At 33.0% G+C, this 24,646-nt stretch overlaps 1 protein-coding gene across 1 annotated transcript in view; it reads left to right on the forward strand.

The window, feature by feature from the left end:
* The window catches only part of LOC118187086 (integrin alpha-9-like), a 106,642-nt gene that overhangs the window by 52,992 nt on the left and 29,004 nt on the right, over window positions 1-24,646 (forward strand). The window contains exons 5-15 of the mRNA XM_085809674.1: window positions 5,758-5,831; window positions 10,789-10,837; window positions 12,862-12,966; window positions 13,795-13,883; window positions 14,120-14,191; window positions 14,870-15,013; window positions 16,832-16,934; window positions 17,457-17,548; window positions 18,072-18,162; window positions 18,266-18,311; window positions 22,835-22,992. Coding sequence (XP_085665800.1) covers window positions 5,758-5,831; window positions 10,789-10,837; window positions 12,862-12,966; window positions 13,795-13,883; window positions 14,120-14,191; window positions 14,870-15,013; window positions 16,832-16,934; window positions 17,457-17,548; window positions 18,072-18,162; window positions 18,266-18,311; window positions 22,835-22,992 — 1,023 coding nt within the window. The remainder of the gene's footprint in view (window positions 1-5,757; window positions 5,832-10,788; window positions 10,838-12,861; window positions 12,967-13,794; window positions 13,884-14,119; window positions 14,192-14,869; window positions 15,014-16,831; window positions 16,935-17,456; window positions 17,549-18,071; window positions 18,163-18,265; window positions 18,312-22,834; window positions 22,993-24,646) is intronic.

Below are 24,646 nucleotides of genomic sequence, written 5' to 3' on the forward strand. Positions count from 1 at the left end.
AGCTAAAATATTACTGACAGAAACACTATTTGGATAAAGATGATTTATTTCAAATAGAAATAATGTATGCAAAGAAGCTGTTGGTTTGTACATCATATTATTAATGCCAGCCAACACAGCTCCACCACAACTAGCATTACCGAAAAACTTCAGATTAATTATTTCATAATTGCTGTATTATTACTCACAGTTAAACATTGCTTGACTCGGCAAAAAAGGTGCAAACTTTTCGTTCTATTTCCTTTCTTTTGCTTCATACACACGCACACACACACACCAAAAAGAAAAAAAAGAAAAGAAAAAAAAAAAAAAAAAAAACACACACACACAAAAGAAAACCCTCCTATATCGTAAAATGAACAATTATAATCGAATCGCTGTTATGTGAAATAAACAAGACAAATAACTGTTTTATTATTTAAAAATTATAATATTTAAAATTATAATATAATTTAATTAAAAAATTATAAAAATTAAAAATTATATAAATTATCATCTCAAGCTGATGTACCGCTTGAGGACTAGATTTTACAAATTTGCGCACAGAGAATTTTCTGCGAGCTCAATGCTGTCAGATTCTCGCGAATAATGATCAAACTTTAGTGCTCAGGGAAGGAAGATGCGAATAGGCTGGCTGAAAGGGCGTTTTCGAGGTTTTCCCCATGTGTAACGTACATACGAGCCAGTTCTCTTTAGAAAGCCCTCCACGAAGGCATCCGTTCCCTTAGGCAGATAGCCCTAGTGTGCTTTGCCATAACCTATCAAACTAAACCAAATCAAACCATAAGAAGGAAGAGTTATTACCTACCAAGTAAAAGAAGCCAAGATTTTTTTCTATCTTAAAAGGAATCTGAATAATTCAGTGAAGAGAACAGCATTCTGAACTACCTCTACCGATAAGTATTATCTCTAATTAATTAGTCACAAACATTTTGGTTTACATGGTAACTTTGCGTGTGGCATAAATACAGTGTATACTTTTTAAAATTAGAGTCCCCACACCCCCACAAAACACGCATATATATACTGCTCATGAAACAAACTCTTAAAAAACTTAGCCAGACATTTCAATCATCGAGAATGGAAATGGAGCCGAACAGCGCCTGTTTTGTAACTTTAGCCGTTCAATTACTGGTAAGCCTGCAGAAGACAAATCCGAGTCCGTCCGCGTGCATTTATTCAAACTTAATGACAGTTTATGGTTGTAATTTACAAAATTTCATGGATGAACTTAGGTTTCATATGTAGTTTTTCTTAAACGGTTAGTTTATGGTGACAAAAAGAAAAGAGACCTGTATCACATTCTTTTGGAACGCATAGAATATTTCCTTGAAATTATAGGAAAACTCACTTCCGCGTGGTGAGAGGGCGCCGCAGTCGTAGATTCATCAGAAGGCGAGGTGGATTGGATTATTCAATTATAGCAAAGCACACGAGGGATATCTGCCTAAAGGGAGGGATGCCTTCGTGGAGGACTTTCTAAGGGAAACTGGCTCGTATACACGTTACACATGCGGAAAACCACGAAAACGCCCATGCAACCAGCACGTTCGCGGGATTCGAACCTCGGACCGAACTACCAGTGTTCAGCGTCTTAACCGCTCGGCTGCTGGTGGGCCGGAAGGGCGAGGTGGAAACTCATTTCCCTCCATCGCGAACTTTTAACACAATAACCGTAGGAAGGGAGAGGTAAAAGCGGTGATGTTCACTTTTAGCCGTGGATTTTGAGTCAGAAAGGGAAAAATTGGATTCTTGGCAAAAAATTCTATCTCCCACTTAAGGAAACACGTGCAAGTAAAGAGGTTATCACATATGGCTACAGTCCCTGCTAGACGGGATTTTTTTGAGAAACGAGATTTCTGGTAGCACTGGTTTAAATGGGAGGATTCTTAGAAAAAAGAGCCCCGCTGGAAGCAAAGTCCCGCCTAGCTACGGAAACAATGTTGCGGCTACGCGGGGTTTTTTTTCAAACCTCACCAAAAATGTCTCTGCTGGAGTTATCCCGGGTCGACCAATCAGACGAAAATTCTGCTTCTGAAGGATCACGTATTCCCAATTTGAGAGATAATCGATTACTGTTTGGCGTTCAAGTCTTTGTAGTAAGTGTGAATGGTAACCTAGCTACGTGTTTCCTGGAATTGTGCGGGTTCTGAGAATTGTCCCTTTCGACGTCAAGTCCCGCGTAGCCGAAACATAATGTGATTGGGACTTAACCCGACTCCTATCAGCTGTGGCCTGAATGAACAGTTTCAAAGTTATCCAACTGCACATTTGGCGATAACTTGCTAAACTTGGCTTCTGTAGAGCAGTCGAACAACGGTGAAATACAATTTATATGAATTTAACTTGGAATCAGTGCACTAACCAGGATTTAGTGCCGGTCATTGAGGTAGGATGTTTCTTACCTCCATGGTGCGGGTGGTTATTGTACCAAAGACTCTGAATTGGGATTCTCTCATTCATAGTCTTTGATTGGTCATCCGGATATCGAACTTTGTACTTTTTATAGTGAAATACGCTTGAAAAAGGACTGCACTGACTTATTTCTTGAAAGATCAACGGTAGACCAGGGGTTCTCCAAACGGAGGGACTTCCCATTTGTGGGGGAGGTGTATGCTGTCAGCCTTTTATTTAGCTGTTAAGTATTTAGTTTGTTTAGGAAGTTTATTATTTTGGTATTTATCAGCGTTTTCTATACTTTTCCTTCTTTAATTTATGCAACAGATCTTCTACCAGTGGTGAAAGAGGTCCATGAGGCAAAATTAGTTAAGAACCACTGCTCTATACGTAATATGCATCGAATTGAATATTTCTCAAAAACAATTATGTAATTTAATGGAATTAACTTTTGCACATTGAGTAGAATATTACTTCTATGGGGTCATACGAGAAGTTTTAACTTCTCGTATAACCCCATAGAGAAAAATATCCAGTTAATAAAATTTTCATTACACTTTAATTAGTTGAATATAAGTTCCATATGTTTACGTGAAAATTTTACAAAGTTAGTATATTACAACTTATTCACATAGATCAGGGTTTTGAAAGGATTATTTACCTCTGGAAAAAGGAAGCATAAATATGACATCAATTATATCCTAAAAATCTGAAAGCTTTCAAATTTCACATTACGCCCAAAGGGGCTTTTTTTTTTTTTTTTTTCCTTAACATTTTGTGTGTTACCTGTATTTATTAAATATCGTGTTCTTCGCACTTACACAACTTAAGTTCAATAGCAGTATCGCAAAATAATTTTAAAAGGAGCATATATTTAGAATTTCCGATACGCAGTCTCTCGCGCTGGAGATATTTTTTTTTTTCTTTTTTTCCGTACAGTGGTGTCATTCCTCGCTTTGAAATCGTTGAGTTTCTTAATCAAAAATTCTTTAATGTCTGACAAAATATGAAATAGATAAAAAAACAAATTCCAAATTAGGGCTTCCAGATGCCCATATTCGCTGGGGGATTACGTTATGGTACAGTTGGATGGCTCTAGGTACATTTGTTTTATCACAGTGCGAGAAACATACGTACATTTATGTAGATTCTTCATTATTTAATTTCGTTAAATATAATACAGGGCTGTGTAGTTGGAGGCAACAGTTTGAAAAGTGAATCAAGGCAGAAAGTGAATCAACGCAAAATGCCAAAACAAAATTAATAGCCCTTCTGGGCTAAAAAGATAGGAATACTATCGGACACCCAGTTGTTTCTGAGAACAGCGGAAACATTTCAAGGCCCATTTCAATAAGATAGTCCCACGACTACTACTTCGGGGTTTCTGATTTACAATTTCCGCTTACGTGTATATGTTTAGGAAGCCTTAAATCTATTTATTGCGCCGTATTACAGTAGTCCCTTGTTTTATGAAATACTTTTTAAGAAAATAATGTCGCGAATGTTTGGAAAGTCTGTGATATTTGCACTTCCAAAGATTATAAGCACACTGTTCTCTCTTTGAATCAAGATAAGTCCTACGTCGGAATTATCTGATGAGATAATATATTACCCCCACAAATTTCTCTAAAAACTGCATAATTTTTAGCGAGGGATGAATATGGTTGTGTTTTATGATTTTAAATTAAGGCAAATTGTAGTTTGATAGTAATATTGCTATAATAGTTTAATTTTATATGTAGAAAACCTTGGGAAATAAAGAAAATTCTGTTTCGTAGAATAAATCTTGAGCCTTTTAATAATTTTATCTAATTATCTTTTAAATCTAGAAATAAATGATGAGAAAAAGTTTATTAACATATTTTGCAGAAATGAAGTAGAAGTTCCTTTTTTTGCTTAAAAAAAAAACTTATATTTCTGCTTTAGAATAATTTTCAGAAAAATTTTATAAATTAAAAAAAATTAGAATAGCTTAAATTCCCATATGCAGTCAGTTTATTAATGTTCTCTGAATATTCACGAAAATTATCCTGGGTAAGTTAAAATATTTTTTCCAATTAAAGAATTTGTGAGGAATTAAAGCATTCTTCTTACGTGTTCCTATGGTGTAGTGGTCAGCAGTTAGAGCTAGTTATTGGAAGGTCTTGCGTTCGATTCAGTGCAAGTGCGAATTTTTAGTGACGAAGCATAAAATTTGTTTCAACTTTTATAATTCCTCATTTCAGTCTTCCCTTTCTTTGCCCCAAACTTAATAAAGTGCAATTCTTTTGAATCTATCCATTATATTCAATCTATCATTCTATCAACTGGCATCTTCATTGAAATCTTCTGCCTCAAGCCTCCTAACTTTCGCTCTTGAGAATATTCTGAATAGAATTTTTGTGTCATAACAAATCTAATCTAACCCATAATTAATGCGAGCATTATTTGAAAAGTTATTTTGAGTGTTAAATTTCATTTTGCTTCCTGATTTGAGTATTTATCGAGCAGCAAATTTGGCCATATCATTTAATATTTACATATCCTTATCAGCGACAGCAGTTTTATCAAATAAAATCAACAAATGCACTGACTAATTTAGAATTAGGTCTTGGCCATAATTTTTGAGGAACAATGTAGTTTGCTTATAGATCAGTTTCTTTTTAGATCCCGTATGTTTATATCGTTTAAAGATTGTTTTCCTGGTTTGTGATTTCACTGGAGGAACGCTCTTTCCAACTGTCAGAGTTCAGTGCAGCATTTCATTATCGCCCTCTCCATACCTTGAAATTCAATTAACACGATCCACACGTCTCATCGACTTAATTTAATTATTTCAGGATTTTTTTTTTTTTTTTTTTTTTTTTTTTTTTTTTTTCAGTTCAGAAATTTCTTGCAAGATCTATTTAGTCCACAAAATGTTAGTTGTGCATTACAGTGCGTGTACAATGGCTCAACGGTTATTGAAACGAAATGTAAGGAATGTGTAAATTTCACTTATAGTAAAATTAATTAAATGTAAATGTAATTAAAATAAATCTATTTTTTATTGTTTAACATTTTAAAAAATCGGGATATTTGAAAAAGTTAAAACAATAAAAAAATCAAGTTCGTTTAATTACATTTATACTTCCTTTCTCTTCATGAAACGTTTTCTGTTGTACTTTAATATTAATTATTTGAAATGTTAATAGGTAATATATAATAATTGGCTTTATTGCTTGTGAAGTTTTGATACGGTGAGATATGCATAATTTTTTATGGTGTTATTATTTACCTCTATTTCAAATTATAGTTCATATGTATGTAAGCAATTACAATAATTATCGTTTTTAAGTTTTGTTTTCTATGTCGTATCTTAAAGCGCATATTTTATTACAGCCAAACAGTCTTTGCAGTCGAAAATTTATTATTTTGCTTTCGGACAAGTAGGAACATCTGCTACATATTCTGAGGTATGTGTAAAATTATTTTTTTTAAAAAAAGGTTTTCAAGATTATATGTGCATTGAAATATTTTCTATTCCAGAAATTGTATTCTTTTCCTTCTCTATTCTTTTTTCCCTCCGAGTTATAAAAAGAAAATAGTTTAATTATGAAATAATGATAATTAAATATCTCTAAGAATAATTATTACGTTTTATATTCATAATTATATAACAAAAACTTTTCATGACCGACCAAAAATTGTTCCTGCAGTTCACACTCTGGGAATAGTGTGCACATGCTTTGAAAAAGTGAAAAGTTGTGTTTATCAGTGACAGAAACAAAAGGATTCAAAAGTATAATGTAACACGGCAACAGCAATAATAAAATGCTACAGATTTTCAGAATAGGTGCCTTTAGAAAAATGCTCGAAAAATGGCTGTACAGCGGGGCTATCCAACCCATGGAGATTTCTACCTTCATGATCAAACCGATCGACCGCGAGCTACCAGTTAATCGCAGTGTTTTAAACTGATTTAAGTCATGTAATTTTGACAATTCCTTCCCAGGGCCAGTTTTGCACATTACAAACCGGTGTTATACGCAACAAAAGGACTGGCTCACTCAGTGGGCGTTTATGTGGCTTTCCGTATGTGTAACTTGAATATGGAGAAAGTCCTCCGCGAAGGCATCACTTCAATTTGGGTCGATAACCCTAATGTACTTTGCCATGACCCGATAAATTCCAACCGATATGTTTTCTAAATGACTTTTAGTAAGATAAGGAAGAGCTACCATATTGGAGCTTTCTTCCTAAAAAGCTCGAATAAAAATTTCGTATACTTTTACTAAAAAACATTGCTTGGCTGCTGCCATAATCGGAGCCTATTTTACTCGAGGCTGAAGAGCGGCCGAAAGACTAAAGCCGCGAAATACTTGTAGTCTCCTTCCCAGCGAGATCTATTCTGTTATCTTGCAACGTATTCTGATTCCGTAAGGTGAATTGGCTGTACGAAATTTCCATGTCTTTTCCGTGTGTAAATGAACAATTTCTCTTGGAAAGTGATTCGTGGGAGGCAGCCTCCTCAAAAGCAAATAGCACTAGTATATTCGTTCTTTGCCATAATCAAACCAATTCTCTCTTACGTTTCATGTATGAATAAAAACCGTAAAGCCAAGTCGCTTTCCCTTAAAACGTCCTTCACAAAATCTATCTCCCGTTAAGCAAATAGCCGTTGTATGCTTTGCCTAAATCTGACCAACGAACTGAAACCATAGATTTATGGTCAACTATTCAATAGTTATTTAGTCATACAGTTTTCCTAAACTTGTTGTATAAGCATTCGAGCCCGGGCCCCGGGCCCTTTGGTATCGCAGTCGGCTCCCCTAACCACTATACCGTCTGGGCGGCCTGACGCTCATTGTAATGATGCTTATTTACGAACGGTTATTTACGAATTGCTTATTACGGGTAGAGTACGAACTGCGCCAAATTTGATCGAAGATACCCGTCCCCCTCTTATTTAATCCACGAACTGCGCGACGTTTCCTGTCCCCTATTTCTTTCCCAAGAAGATTGGGTGCTACAAAAAGTCATTTATCGCCATTAATGGGACATTCTATATAGACTGACCTTTATTTTCGTTTATCAATATTGTAAAAATTGTGCATGCAAAACAAATATTAATTTAAAGTCTGGCGTGTGCTAAAGTAAAAATAAATTTCTTTTACACTCATTTTAAAGTTTTATGATGCTTAAAGGAATGATGAGCCAGATCTTTTTTATTCTCTGTAAGAATTAAAAACTTTCCAAGTTGTAGATTTTAGTCTCTGATACATATATATCAGTTTTGAATAGTAAAATTAATAGATTAATGACATACACAAAACTGATACATAATCAACCTATCAAATGCCAGATTTGTAGCGCACCTTAAATAAGTTTCTTATCTAGATAAATATTAACAAATCTTCTTAGATAGCAGAATGGTTTTAACTTTCAAATTTACAATTTTAGGTAAACAGTTCTAATTTAATTAAAAACATTCTCTTTATTAAATTTAAAAATTGGACTTCTTAAGTCATTCTAAATTCCCACTAATATTATTGCAATATATTCCCGTATTAAGCTTTCCATTTTTAATCATTGATGTTATTTTAAGTTTATTTTGTTACAAATTCCATATTTTAATACTAGAAATGTTTAAATATTTATTCTATTTTCCACCTGATGTACTTTGGCATACATTTAATTTCTAATACACATTTAATTAATAAATTAATAATTATGAGCATCAGCAGAATTTTCATAATTAATAAAAAAAAAATTCAAACTCCCTTATATTTATATCCTGGAATTTTCATTTCCTTTTTAATCCATTCCTTTTCCTCATATTGTTGCACTGTACTCAAGTTTTCATGTATGTAGAATTTATATATTACTTTGTATTGTATTAATGCGAATTTATATTTAAATGATAATTTTTACAAATTCTTGCATCACAACTCTAGTTAACAGAAGATGTTTCTAACACCTTGGCAAAGCTTAATCTTCAGCATATAGCTTATTTTTCTAACCTAGTTTCAGGCTGAATTATTTGTAAAATTAATTACTTGAAATTATTTGTTAACAATGATGGTCGCTAAATCACGCTAATAATATTTCTAACTGTTGTAATTTATAATGCAACGAAACGAATAATATTTCTAACTGTTGTAATTTATAATGCAACGAGTTCGTGTGATTTATAATATTATTCATTTATAATTTTTTCAGCAGTATTGAAATTAATAGCATGTACTGATAATATTATACATTTAGATTACAGTGTTTTAGATTTCCATTGCCTTCTTCATTGATGCTTTTATGCTACATTCCTAATATTTCATAATGGCATACTTATTTGTATGGCATACTTATCTATGTTTAACTCATTCACCTAACATGTTAATCTATAATTCAGCCAACTTTTGTTTTTACATGTGCTGTATCTTCTACTTTCTTTAATATATTGTTCAGCTTAATTTCGAAAGATCTTACGATCAAGCGGAAAAGTCATTAAACATTGGTAGTTCGATCCGAGTTTCTAATCCCAGAGATCCTCCAGCTTTTTTTTTTTCATACTTATCTACTGTGTAAAAATGTAGCGTAAAAATTTCAGTTCATGAATTAAAAATACTTTTTTAATTTATTCTTTAAAAATATTGCAAAAATTTTCACCTTAACATATCTTTTTACAAATCCCTCTAATAAGGAAAAATAAGGAAAGAAATTAACGCCGTTTCGGTGATTGATACCTCAGTGCAAATTATATGTAACATTTTTCCAAAAGCATAGAGTTTATATGGATATCAATAAATTAAGGATTACTTCTCCATCTAATTTTCTTAACATGTTTATTCCAGAATTTTCTTTTCACACTGTAGCGCTTTATGAGTTTTCTATAATCATTTAATTTCTCTAGCCATCGCAACTTTGCATACCATCTGACAAGTAATCATATTTGTAACCACTGTATTTTAAATCCTGTTGACTATCAGTGCAACTTTCACGAGTGCAACTTTTATTTTATACGCAAATGTACGTAAAATAGCAATACAACTTCAGTTATGTGGAGCTCCTGATCAAGTTTTTGTTTTAGACGGAATGCAATTAAGCTTAATGTTGCTGTTAATTAGCTTGTTATTAATTTAATTATACGTTTCTATTTAATTATATATTCAGATATTTCCAAGTATATTACTCAAACTTTCGCATCCCAATTTTTAATTTTTGGTTAAAAAAATAAACTTTTATTTATTGAGAGGCCTGATTGATTATATTAATTTGCAGTATTGTTTATGTAATTCCTTTCTTCTAGATAAATTTTAGAAAAAACTTCTTAGCATAATAATTTAAATTTATTTACAATTTATACGTCAGTGTTCCAAATGCATAGTAATGTTGTCATAATAGATTTCATTCTAAGCTTTTTTTAAATTTAACTAAATTTAATTTCTGCAAACATTTACATGATTACTTTAATTAACAAAAAATATTTTTAGCACACTTTAGCACACTTTGATATGAAATAATTTTTTGCACGCTAGTGAACTCTATTAAATTTTCCAGTCTAGTTCAGACATCTTGACTATTATTGATATAATTTATTAAAAATATAATTTGTATGCTTTATAATTATTTAATTTATGATATTATTATAATAAATGGAAGATGCTTGTAATGCTAATATGTATGTTTACCAATACCTTTTATTTTCTTTGTTAGCTCTCGCATTTATTACTATTATTCAAGTAATTAGCCTGCTTGTTAGATAGTTTTTCACTTGGTCTTGTGATATGTAATTCTATTTATTTATTTTTATTTTCCTCTTGGCTACAATTGGCTTCGAAAAGTTCAACTGTAACCCTGTAGGCAGCAGGGGGAAGAAATTCTGATCGGCGCAGTTGGACTATAGCAGTAACCGGGGGGGGGGATTTTCATTAGCGCAGTTGAAGTACACCCATTTTAGGATATTCACAATATTTTTAGTTAATTTTTGCAATAGTTAATTTGTAGATGCTTATGTTTTTCTCACAATTCCTTTTCATTCAAAATGATGCATGTATTAAGTGTTTAATTTTCCTGTTTGCTAATATATATATATATATATATATATATATATATATATATATTAAGAGTTTAACTCTTTCTTTTTGTAAAATAAAATTTTAATTTTGTGGACCAGTTATGTGATTTCTGATTGGATGGGGAAGGGAATACCTTACCTTGGTAACGATTTTAAAAACTGCTGATTTTGAGGGCGACTAAGGTTCTTTTGTTCAGTAAAAAAAAAAATTGATTCTGAAAAAAAGAAGGATCAAATCAGTTGGCCTGAAAATCGACAGAATTTTAATTTGAAACGTCTGCCAATACCCCCCCTCCGCCGCTTACTTTTACATTAACGTTTTCCTGTTCCATGTAAAAATATTTGATTTCAATTTCTAGGATGGAAAGCATTTACTGTTGGGTGCGCCTGGATTTTACGACTGGACTGGTAAGCCAGAAATTTTGGTTTTTCTTAATTTCCTCTTTCTAGATTTTACTTCATTTAGTTATGTGAAAAGTTAATGAGTTCACTAAATTGTGTTTTAAGCTTAATGTATAATCAATAAAAATTTAGATAATTCAGATTTAAACATTATAGTTAGCTTTTCAAATACATTTTCTGATTTCTGATTATTCCGTTAAATTCTGATCATTTATTCCAATGTCCTAACAATTATATTACGGTTTAAACTGTTTAGCTGTTGCATAATGCTGAAAACTCTTAATAACAAATTAATAGCAAATGCATATACAAATTTTTATTCATTTTTAATTACTGAAATCGCTTGTATGAAAAATACCGTATAAAATTTTAAATTTTCAAATTTTCCTTGATTTTTTTCAAATGTTTTTAACTGTAATTTTGCTGTTAAGAGTGTTTTTAATTTTTGCTGTTAACAGCTTTTAAATCAATATTGTCAAAACAGTTTTTGTAATTAGACACACTTTTACAGTAAACTCCTGCATTTTACAACCCACAGTGAAAAGTGTCTCGCGATAATGATGCTAAGAAGCTGGGAACAGTTTAACTAATATCTGCATACTTACAGGATCCTCTTATGTATCAGAAATTAATCTAGATGGCAATAGAAACGATTATAGGTTAAGAACAGAGGATCTGATTAATATGGAGGTGATAGTAATGTTTCATCTTGTGCTTCATAAAGTGCTCGTAAAATATTTGTAAGGCTTCAGAACGTATATAATAAAGGTCTAAAATAACGTTACTCTTCTTGTTTAATGTCAACAGGAAGATTTTTGGTGTAGTTTTGCACAAAAAATTATACTCACTGATAGCTTTGAAAGAAGGTGTAATGAATAGCCTTAGCTACAGACCACAAAAAGTAAATTCTTCCATGGTTTAAGGGCACTATGGTCACTAGTGGCTGAGAGGATAAATCGTTGAGCACTGGTACTTCGACCCGGGTTGAAATCTCGACGGCTGGATGGCTGATTTTATGGTTTTCTTCATGTGTAACGGGAATAGGAGCTAGTTTTCTCTCGAAAGCTCTTCACGAAGGCATTCCTTTTCGTGCCGCCCAACTAGGATAGTGGTTAGTGACTCTAACTGCCGTACCGAAGGGCCCTGGTATGCTGCAAGCCAAAAGTGTTCTCCAGAGGACAGGACGGGGAGAGTCCGCTTGCGTGCTGTCCATCAAAATTGGGGCGGAACTAAGTCGTACTGTATTCTTTACATCTCGCGCAGTTGTCATTCGTCCATTTATCAGATTTTGAACAACTGTGAGTCTGTGAATCTGTGCTTTTCTCTGATATTGAGAAAATGCATTTTAAAGGAAGGGCCGTTAAATTATGATATATACATAAGAACTTTGCAATCGCCAAACCAATGGCTGCAGTCGCCAAATCAGTGGCAATTTTTCGGCTCTGTATTTTCTTTGCGGTTTTTTCAAGGCTATCACCTGAAATCAAATAGCTGTAGTGTACGGAGAATTTGTATTAATATTTTCAGCCACTATTTCTGCTGGTTATCGTAGTTCGAATTGGTAACACTCACTCTTTCCCATGCTCTGTATCTGAGTTTGAAACCATCTTGTGCAACACAAATAACGTTTTGTCAACCTATATAAATGCTTGAATAAATTTACCCATCTTAATTTTAGGTGCATGCAGCAAAAGGAAAAAAAAAAAAACCCTGCATGGGACCTTTCTGTCGAGTTGCTGCTGTTAAGCAAACGCTATTTTAAAAAAATCTTAATATTTGAGTAATTCTTTGTTAATTATGCTTCATAATATTAAAGTTAAATTATTTTATAAATTAGGTAAATGATTTTATATTTAAAATAAAACTGAAATCTGGACAATTTATGGGTGTATAAAAGTACGAAGTGTAATTCTTATAAGTTCAGAATCATCACTAAAATAAACTGGACGATGAAACTAAAGCGAAATTACATTTTTGCTGTGAATGATTTAATAGATTACATTTTTATGAGTATTTTTGCTTTGTTTTAGGTACTGTAGTTAATTATCCCATAAATTACACACGATTTTATGACCAGTATCGAGATCCTATAATACCTGATCCTCCTGTCGACCAAAATCCTGAATCATATATGGGTAAGTCTCTCCCATTATATGCCTTATGTAGAAAATTCTTATATATGTAGATCGACCAGAATGGCCGAATGGCTAAAAGTACGGGAAAGTTTTAGAAACAGGGGGAGTTTAAAATTCAAAATCAATGAAAATTGAGAAACTGTAATTAGTCTGTCTAAAACAGGTGATTCAATAGTTTTCTTCTGCTAATTATGTTATTTTTAAACACAAGCTTCTAAATTTTCTTTCGCGCATTGAAATTTAAACTACTAATTAAGTTTTAGGTCTGACTTTTAGATATATTAATCATTCATAGTGAAAATACTCGTCAGTTCTTTGTGAAATTATTTGAACAAAACTGACAAGCATTTTCGCTTTTGAAAAAGGTGATTGTGTAATTTTACATTTCCAGCTGAAATCGTGAGTTTGTAAGTTACTTTTCAAACTGGTTCAGCATTCTAATTTTTAAAGTTATATTTTAAGATCCTGTTCTCGGTAACATATACATTAAATATATACTTAGGTCGTATTATCTATTCAATTTAATAAAACCCTATCGAAGGTATTATGAAAACTGATCAATAAAAAGCAATGACTGCCCTTCATATTTCAGTACATTGTCTTATATATAATTTCCATTCAATGAAATAAAATGAAAATCGATTTTGTCATCCTGAAATAGCATCAGTCTACTCTCTGCAAAATTTTCTTAATTCTGAAAAAATATTAGTCTGAAAAATATAGTATTAGTGAGTATGAAATGTTGTGGTTTATTTTCTGGCTATGACATGTAAATGTGTCATATAAAATGAAACTACAATATAGCTTTAATTGCTGTTATTATTTTAGGATATTCTATCACCTCAGGCAAATTTTACGACAACAATGAAACGTATGCTGCCGTTGGTGCACCTAGGGATGGTGATAGTCATGGAAGAGTAAGCAGTTTTTAAAAAAATTGTCAAATGACATTCTTTTGCACCTAATTCTAAGTCTTCTGACTAATAACTAAACATTTTTTCTATCTATATCTTTGATGTTGCCTATCTTTAGCTTCCTAGTTATTTAAACAAAATATATTATCTTCAATGTTTTTCGTATCTATAATAGAAATGTGCAGGAAAGCTTGTAGTTTCGTAAATTGTCATTTATTTATCTTGATGTGTTATTTTAGGTTTTCATATTCAAACCTACGAAGTCACCTTCAAATAAGCTACTTGTTCATCAGAAAAAAGAAGGAACACAGGTAATAAACCCTATTTTATGTATAAAGAGATGAAAATATTCTAATAGAATAGTAAGAAACATTTTAAACACTCGACCGTAGTTAATTATCGCATAGTATGCAATTATCGCATTTAACAATCTAATATTGTTTAAAATTATCCGAATAAACGAAATGAAGTAACTAAGATACGGTTAATGAGCCGGTAAATAATTAAAAAAATTCAGGAATAATAAATAAGTAAGTAGACAGATAAACGAAACCGACTAATATCATTAATCTAAATAGTGCGAAATTTCAAACAATAGAGCGACAATTTTGGATATTTCAAAACAGAGCAGAAAAATATCGATATAAAATATTTACTATATCCACTAATAAATCATTATCAGAATTAGACGGTACGACGGTAAGAAAATTTGATTGTAAAGTTGACGTTGAAGTTGAAGTGAAGACTTTGAAGTTGGGGATCACAGGTTGGGAGCTGACCTGTGAGTGAGCGACTTGTGAGCTAAGTTGAATTACTGTAGTCCATGTCTTTTCATTCCCCCCTTTTAAAGTTTATTTTGCAGAAACTTATTGCTAAATTTACTGTTGTCTACAAATTCAGGTACTGTATCATAATTTAAGACTATTCAGAAAATAGGAAATGATTAAATTATGTATGTGTATTTACTTGCTATATTTTTGCTTTGATAGTTTGGTGAATATTTTGGTGCTGCTGTTCTTGGTGTTAACCTAAATGGCGACCGATACGCTGATCTACTTGTTGGAGCTCCTTTCTCGTCGTCTGATTCTGGTGGAGACGAGGGAAAAGTTTATGTTTACATAAGTAACGGGATGGTGAGTTCTTAAATTGCTTGTAAATGTTTTCAGCTTCTTTTTTATAAATAAAACTGTCTTAATTTAAATAATAATAAATCATAATAATAAGTTCTTTATACTTTAATAAGTTCATAATTTGTTTTCATTATATACTACCCGTTATTGAAAATGCAACACCAAGAAGGAGTAGCCCGAAAATTATGCAACTTTCAGGAAGAAAGCGCGTCACCGAGTTATGCGAATGACGTGAAATGCACAGTTCTCCACCGCAAGTTGAAAACGATATAAGGGAAGGAACCTGCAGAATGTTCAATTTTCGTGCCATTATTTCTGCTAGGTAAATCATCCCAGAAAATTTGTCCTTGTCTCGCAGGACACGTGTAATAGCAGATAATGCCAAGCCGTTGTCAACGGAGGCAGTTCCAGCAAACAGCCGACATATGATCACACTGAGTAGGGCAGGCTGTTCTATACGGCAAATCTCAGCTCACACGCACCTGGACGCGTTCACAGTGCACAGGCTGTGGCGACGATGGAACATAGAAATATGTCAAGTTCGAGAGGTGCCGGTGCAGCTAGAGTGACGTGAGCACTCGTGGATCGGCGCATCGGCCGACAAGCGGTGGTACACCAGCAAGTTACTACTACCTCCATTCTGCAGCATGTTCAAGGTACCCCGGATGTTCCCATATCGACCAGAACCATTTGCCGTCGATTCGTGGCTAGTGGCTTATACTTGTGGCTTCCGTTAAGAAGACTGCCATTGATCCCCTATCATAGACGCCAGAGTCTGCAATGGTGCTGAGCTCGAGCGATGTGGACGACGGAATGGCGAAACGTCGTGTTCTCAGATGAGTCACGCTTCTTTTTCTCCAATGATAGTCGCCGCGTACGAGTGTGGCATCAGTGTGGAGACAGATCCAATCCGGCAGCAACTGTGGAACGCCCCACCACGCAACAACTCGGAATCACGGTTTGGGGCTCAATTGCATACGATTCCAGGTCACCTCTAGTTCGTATTCAGGGCACAATGACGACCCAACGATACGTGGATTATATGCTGCAGCCGTTGACACTTCCATACCTTCAGGGAGTGTTCAGTGCCCTTTGTTAGCAGGATAACCCCCCGACCACGCGCTGCTCGCATCAGCCAACGTGCCCTACAAGGTGTACAGATGCTTCCCTGGCCATCATTCTCTCCTGGTATCTCACCAATCGAACACATTTGGGATGTGATTGGACGCCATTTGCAGACCTTGCCAGTGCCGCGTTCAGAAGACGAATTGTAACAAATGGTTGACAGGGAATGGAGAGCCGTTCCTCAGGACACCATCCATAGTCTCACTGAATCTGTATCTAGGTGTGTTGCTTCGTGTATCGCCGTCCAAGGTGGTCCTACAACCTACTCAGCCGACGCTGTTCTCACTCTGTATTATGCATATCATTTCGAAATAAAGATAGAAAGATTCTGCTGTCTCTCTCTGTTCACCGAGTTCCATCGCTTTCTGGCCACGCCTTCTTGGTACTGCATTTTCAATGGCAGGTAGTGTATATTAGAATTTAAAAAATGCTCTTACATATTTCTATGAAAATAAGTGCTTATTAACATTCATTTAAATTATTTATTGCATTTCTTTTCACATCCCTTTCATCAATTAAAATTATTATTAATTTAGCTCGGTCTGTCATAAAATTTGTTGTTAAAAATTCACAATATCCATTTATACTTTTAATTTTTTGTGTGAATTAAAAGTATAAATGGATATTGTTTATTAAGAACGGTAGTGTTGTCTACCAAGTTTTCCTGTAATTTACAATAGCAAAATTTTTCTGCAGGGGTTGCAGTTGTTTGCAGAGTTATTCGGTGACAATAAACCCAGTGCTCGCTTTGGTTCTGCTATAGCTAATGTTGGCGATTTAAATCAAGATGGGTACAATGGTATGTATCATGACATGACATCAAATAATATATAATTGATGTTAAGCATAGTTTTTAAATAATTATAAATTTATAACTTAGGACCTGAATTTTGTGGATAATCTAAATTAACTTTTATTGTACTTTTTTAACAGAATTAATGAGTATAATTTAGGCTATAAATAAAATTCAACAATTTTTCTAATCAAATACTAATGATTTGTATTTAACTGAGATGAAGTTGACATACTAGCTTTTGACGCAACAAGCTAGAATTTTCGATATTGTTTACCGAAGTGATATTAAACCTAGAAACCTGTTTAAATAATAATCTGTATAAATTTCAGAGAAACTGTCATCATGTTCTGCTTTCTTTCTGAAACTATATTGTCTTGTCAGAGAAATTTTCTTTCTCAAAGAAAACAGCTTCACAAATGTTTACTGTTATTACTAAATGCTTGTTCAATATAGTTACAAAATTTATTTGTTGACACAATTTTGTTAAGTGCGTTTTTTTAAAAGCAAATATTTTTCTTGTTTTAGATGTTGCTATAGGAGCCCCATATGAAGATAAAAATGGAGCCGTATACATATATCATGGTTCTTCTGTTGGAATTTACGTGCTGTATGTTCAGGTAAAAAAAAAAGTGCTTTTTTTATTTTATAATACTTACATTAATTAAAAGTGTAATATATTTAATCTGTTTAAAAGCATTAGTCTGAGTCTGATAAATTATGTTCATTACATTCAAGGCAAAACGGGATAAATTAGTAACTTCTCAGATTATTATTTCTTTCAGCTGTATTATTAGTAGATTTCCTAGAAATTCCTAGTGATTTACTCTAAATTTAGTTTTCCTGGTGTGACAGTTTTTATTTCAGAATGTCCTATTGCTTAGGATAAGCTTCCTAAAAAGTTTGTTTAAAACAAAAGTCAAAATATATGTATGTTTATGAACCTTTCAGGTAGATGGAGCAGAATTTCACTGCTATATCTGTTTTCTAAATGCACAGTAATGTGTGCTAATGAAACATTTTGCATACATTAGTACATTTTCAGAGTTATAAAACAAATTAATCATACTTTTGATGAATATACCTTTTGAAGTTAGGAGTTTTATATTTTTTCTGAAAAGCTGTTGTTTCTTATATCTTTAGAAAATTTCTGCATCCAGCATCAGTCCAACTTTATCTGGCTTTGGCATACAGATATCTCGCGGGCTTGACATTGACAGTAATCAGTATCCTGGTGAGATGCAGCTTTGATATTATATTTATGGCCTTGTGTTCCATTTATTATAGTTTATTTTTAATTATAATGTAATACTGATGAACTATTTTTAATGTTACAGATATGCTTGTTGGAGCATATGCATCATCAAATGCAGTTTTGTTCAGGTAATTCCTTTTACTAACTCATTATTCCAAATGAACGTGTTTCATTTCAGGCCCTTGTAATATCAGCACATGTTAGATGGCATTTTCCTTCCCTTTGTGGATCAGTCAGATAAATTTAAATAGTCATTATTTTCTCTTCTGAAATATTTGCTTAATATTTAATAAAATTTTATATGACATTTTTTTCCGAACTGTATAGAAAGGACAGGACTTCATATGATAAATTACCCATATACAGTGGGTGAAAAAAAATATTACCTATAATTGATCATATTAGCTAACACAGGAAATGCTTGACAATTTTAGCTGGACATAATGAACACAGGAGGTAATTAACACACAAATGTAATGAAACTTTCATTTTAATAAGCCTTTTACACAAATTATTCAACAAAAACTTAAATTTGCATGCCAAAAAATATTGGCAAGATCATACAGCAAAATGGGGGAAGAAAATTCAATACTTCATATTCGTACCTATTGCATTTACAACAACTTGCAATCTGTTTCTCATAAAGAAAGCCAAAGTCTTATAAAGAAAGTGTAATAAAGTAAACCAAAGTCAAATTTGTCGGATGAATCGAAATTTGACATTTTCGGGAGTGACGGACGACAATATGTGTAGAGAAAGCCAACCACCAAACTGGAAAAACAGCATTTAACACTGACTGTGAAGCATGGTGGAGGGAGCGTCGTGGTTTGGGGCTGTATGGCAGCGAACGGTGTTGATAACCTGTGCTTCATTGATGGTATTATGACAACATGTACATACATTGACATAATGCGCCATAACTTGAAAGTCAGTGCCCAAAAACTTAGCTTAGGAACATCATTCGTGTTTCAACAGAACAATGACCCTAAGCATACAGCGAACCTCATTCGGGAGTGGTTACTCTATAACGCTCCTCGCCAGTTAAAAACACCGCCAATATCATCTGACATAAATCCAACTGAAAATTTGTGGTACAAATTGAACCTAGGAGTCAGAAAACTCATCATTTTGTGTAAAGATGAACTTAAGCGTATACTTCTGCAAAAATGGAACAATATTCTCAATAGTGCAACTAAGACTGGTTTTCTTTATGAGAAACAGATTGCAAGCTGTTATAAATGCAATAGATATGAATATGAAGTATTGAATTTTGTTCCCACATTTTGCTGTTTGATCTTGCCAATATTTTTGGACATGCAAATTTTAGTTTTTGTTGAATAATTTGTGTAAAAGGCTTACTAAAATGAAAGTTTCATTATATTTGTGTGTTTATTATCTCCTGTATTCGTTATATCCAGCTAAAATTGTCAAGCATTTCCTTTGTTAGCTAATATGATCAATTATATAGGTAATTGCTAATACCTTTTTTTTACCCTGTGTATATTTGTCAATTATCCATGAAAATTTATTTTGATTAGCCCTTGCATACCCATGTTTTAGGCACTATGTACAAGTTATTAATACGATACTCTACATGAATAATGTATATGTTACCGTGAAAGACCGAAAGTGAAGAATGTCGACTTTCACCGGAGAATGTCAATATTCGCCAACTACGTCGGTGGAAGATCGAATATTGCATTACATTCTTGTACATTCGGACCCTCACCGGTGCATGTCGACAATCACAGATATGCTCTGGTGTAGGAGTATATGTACACGCTGACATTGCAAAAGGAAGTGTTCCACAAATAAATGCAGTTGTAAAAGCAAGGGCCTCTTGTGCGATTCAAAGTGTCATAATAGTTTAAGTTGTTGCAATAAATAAGATTTGAATCACATAATTTAGTAAGTTTTTTAACTTCTATTATTTTCCTTTCTCATTTTGAATGTACTGTGTGTTTTAAGTTCTTATGTTCTTAAGTTCTTATTTTAAGTCTCAAGTGCGTTTTTCCGCGACTGAACTACGGAAAAAAAAATATAATATTTTTTATACGTTCAACATTCACCATTAGTACATGGTGAATGTCGACATTTACCGGTGTAAGTCAGAAATAAGGGGATTTGGTAAATATTTCGGACATACACCAAGCGACTATGTGAATGTTGACATTCACCGGTGAAAGTCAACATTCTCCAGATTTCGGTGTTTCACCGTAACATATACATATATAAGAAAAACAATAAGAAGTTAAAAATTTAAATTTAAATAACCTTTTCTCTAGCCTGCATATAGCTGCAGAAAACAAGAAGCAAATGCATAATATGCTTGTTTAAGCTATTGCAGAAAATGAAAGTGATTATTTAATTAATTGATAATTTAGTGATTCTGGTTCATCTAGAGCAAAAGGATCGAATGGAAAAACTGGAACCGATATTCAAGTAAAACTGTACGTAAATTTATAGGAAAATTAGATTTTGTGAAAAGAAATAAACCAAATATAAACTATGTTACCATATGAGTTCCAAACAGAAATCCAGCACCTAGTAAAAATAATTAAATAAACTGTAGAGCCAGTAGGACAAAAGAAACACTGGAAAATTAAATTGGACATGGCATCATCTGGGGAAGCGTATATTCCATTTCATTTTCCGGTGTCTGTTTTGTCATAGTGGTGATTTCTACATGCTACTAATATCTATTTTATTTATTAGATATTACTTTTTTTATTTAAAGGTGTAAGGCATTTATGTTTCATATTTAATTTATTGATATGTGGTTTGTTACTCCCACCCCCGAAAACGGTATTTTCCTTTTAATTACATCCTAGTTTTATAAATATTTCTGCACAACATGATTACTTGGTTCTTTTGTTCTGGATGAGGAAAAATTGCTAAATTACTTCCATTTGCCCCTGTAGGTAGCAAACTTATTTTTAAGTACGTGTGTAAGTATATTATTAATCTAATGTCCAACATGTTTATGGCAAATGGTTATAGGAGTATAGGACCCTTTTATTTGAAAGACAAAAAAAAAAAAAAAAAAGACCAGTCGCTTTCGAAACTGCTTTCATTGAAACGCATACACTTTACCAGTTCTTCTGACGTTCTTGGAAATATTCGTAAAACGCCTGTTTTGGCAGCAGTCATAGACTAGCTGGAATTGTCTGGAAACTATTCGTTCCATAGATCCATGTTCGTAAGAGAGAACAGCGGTATCAGACGGTAAGATACGTGAGGAATTTGACATGACAAAGGTTTGTTCCTAATAAAAGAAACCCAAGCTTCTTTGCTCAGACGCCTTTGGCTCAAAATGCGACATCTTGCCGAACTATCAACTCGTAATTTAACTCCCTTCTATTACAACTTGAACTGTGCTATTCTGAATGTTCTACATTTTTTCCTATAACTATTGCAGTAATAATTTACTAGTCAAATTTAATTATTGAAAGTTTTACGTATTACATATGTATGTGTAAAATAAAGAATATGTAAACTAAAATCGTAACTTTAATTTGTAATAACTCTTTTCAGTTTCCTCTTTAATTTAGTTATTTTCCTTTTCTGTCCTGTAAATAGTAACAAGTTTATAAATCTCTCCGCATCATTTCAAAATTAATCCCTGGCATATATAATTCTTTCATACAGGAAAAATTCTTTTAGCCAATAATAAAATTTGCAAACCAAGAGGAATAACCAACAGGAACTTATAGGAATAAAATAAAACCATAACTATTATTTTGACATATATGTAATGTTATTCAACTATATACACATATACATATATCTAATTCATTATATTCAGTGTGTGTTATAAGCAATTACATTAATGTTTTTATTTTTATAAAGTACTCAATGACCATCTGCTGAAAGGGAAGGTGTTATTCCATGGAAATAATTGCTCTTATTTGCATTGCACATGCAATAATATAATATTTATTTTCTGCTATGAATAACCCATTCAGCCAACCTGCTCAGTAACTGGGAATGAAATTCTTGACCTATTTAGTAGTGTCTCAGATCTTTAGCTTTCTTGACTGCTTTCGTTCTGCATGCACAGTTAGTTTTTGTGTGCTTTCTGTTTGCTTTTCTTGGTGTGTTTTCTGATTTATGTGCTTTCTGAAAACTCCTTGATTTCTAATCATTCAAAATTAAATAATTCTAATTTAAAACTTAGTATTTCACAAAGCATATTATATTATTAGGCTTGAAGATTTATTCCCTTTTAAGCAATATAATTGCTTTAGAATTTAGATGTACCATGAAAATGCTTTGAAAATATGCAGAAATAAAAAATATTTCATGAATTAATAGTTTAAAATATACATGCTTATGAATCCCAATGGAAATCTGGGAATTTTTATTTCCCCCTCATTTATACTATCACTCAGTTTGTTACTAAGTTTGTATTTATACAATCACTCAGGAAAGATTTGATTTGTTAAGTAATAATGTTTTCTCATCTCTAATTATTTACTTTGTTTTTAGTGTTGAAAAAGTACCGATTTTGTTTTTATCAATTCTTTCTTTTTTAAATTTTGAACCTATGTGTGTTAAAAAGCACTCCTTATTCCTTTACTCTAAGCTTCTCTTCTTGAAATTTACTTAAGGATTTGCAATACACCAAATGATATATATTCTTTCATTTCAGAGCCCAACCTGTCATCCAGTTATTTGCGAAGCTCACGTTTTTACCTAAACAAATAAACACGAATGTGACAGCCTGTGAGTTTCAGGGAAAAAATGTAACTTGCGTAAATGTGACTGCATGTTTATGGTATGCTGGAAAGCATGTTCCGTTATATCTCGGTAGGTTTTTAATTTCTGTAAAGTATTTTAAAATTAATATAATGTATGTGTTATATTTGAAAAATAAAAGGTAACATTTGTTGTTCTGACAATTTTAGCAAAATTTATTTTTCTTTTTAAAAGAGCTTCAATTATAACTCTTCATCGTTTACAAATAACACTAACACAAATTGCAATAGACAATGCCCTAACTCGGGCTAAATTTTCAGTTCAGCATTTAAATGTAAAGAACTGTGTAAATACGGTTTGCCTCATTAGTTTATCAAGTACTTTGCGCACTTTGTGTAATATGGGAAAGCGAGGAAGCTGAATCATAAATTCTACTAGAGTGTCCATTTGTTTTGCGCTGTTATCAACGATTTTGATAGCCTTTATTTTTTTATAATAATTGACGCTTTGATGCCCAAAGTCTTATAAAGATTTGAAGTGTTGGTAGAAAAATTTTGTGTTAATAACAGGGCGAACCCTGAAAGAAATAATAAATTCTACTAGAGTGAACTGAATCATAAATTCTACTAGAGTGTCCATTTGTTTTGCGCTGTTATCAACGATTTTGATAGGCTTTATTTTTTTATAATAATTGACGCTTTGATGCCCAAAGTCTTATAAAGATTTGAAGTGCTGGTAGAAAAATTTTGTGTTAATAACAGGGCGAACCCTGAAAGAAGTGGAAGTTTCTAGTCGTGGGATATAACAAAAGGATCTTTTGTTATACTTGGGACTAATCTGGTGGATGATTTATGATTTTCTTCAATATGAGGATACTAATCTTATGGATTGTCATGCCAGACCTCAGATTCAAACCCTATGGAACGTGCCTGGACGCTTTTGGAAGAGCTATTACAACTCGCCTTTCTCTTCCCACAACTTAAAAAACAAATAACGTTGCTGTAGGAGTGGGATCGGCTGCCCCAGGGATTTATAAACTGCCTCGTTTCTAGTATGATGTCGTGTTGTGAATGGAATGTGACTGTTGGAGAGGACCAAGTCTTCTATTAGTCTCCTTTTTTGTTCGATCTTGTAGCCTTCGTTTTAGACCTTCCTGTGCTAATGGGCCTTACACACAATTTTGGGTGTCTACCATGACTTTTGTATAGTGTATTTCTTTGTGTAATATTAAAATATGTCTATTCCAAATTTTGTTAAAATCTGTTCATCAGTTCTGGAGACAACCGACCGAATGTGAAAATTCTTAAATTTGAACATAGCGTATTGTCTGTCTACCACAAGAGCACCTCTATGCCTTATCCGTGAACCCGATCCCTTCAGTACGGCAGTCAGCGTAACTAACTGCTTATCGGCTGGGTGACACATTAGGATGGATATACATGAGAAGAAAATAGTTTTTGATCTATCTTACACATTCCGGCAATTATTTTTCGCGCATTTTGTGCAATATGGGAAAGCGAGGAAGCTGAATCATAAATTCTACTACAGTGTCCATTTGTTTTGCGCTGTTATCAACGATTTTGATAGGCTTTATTTTTTTTTATATAACAATTGACGCTTTGATGCCAAAGTCTTATAAAGATTTGAAGTGCTGGTAGAAAAATTTTGTCTTTATAATAGAGCAGAAAGAAATATAAGTGGAAGTTTCTAGTCATGGAATAACAAAAGGATATGTATATATATATGTAATGCAAGATTAAGAGAC

Source organism: Stegodyphus dumicola, chromosome X2 (assembly GCF_044657685.1).
Source record: "Stegodyphus dumicola isolate Sdum_Otavi_A_Nest chromosome X2, ASM4465768v1".
Taxonomy (NCBI): Eukaryota; Metazoa; Arthropoda; class Arachnida; order Araneae; family Eresidae; genus Stegodyphus; species Stegodyphus dumicola.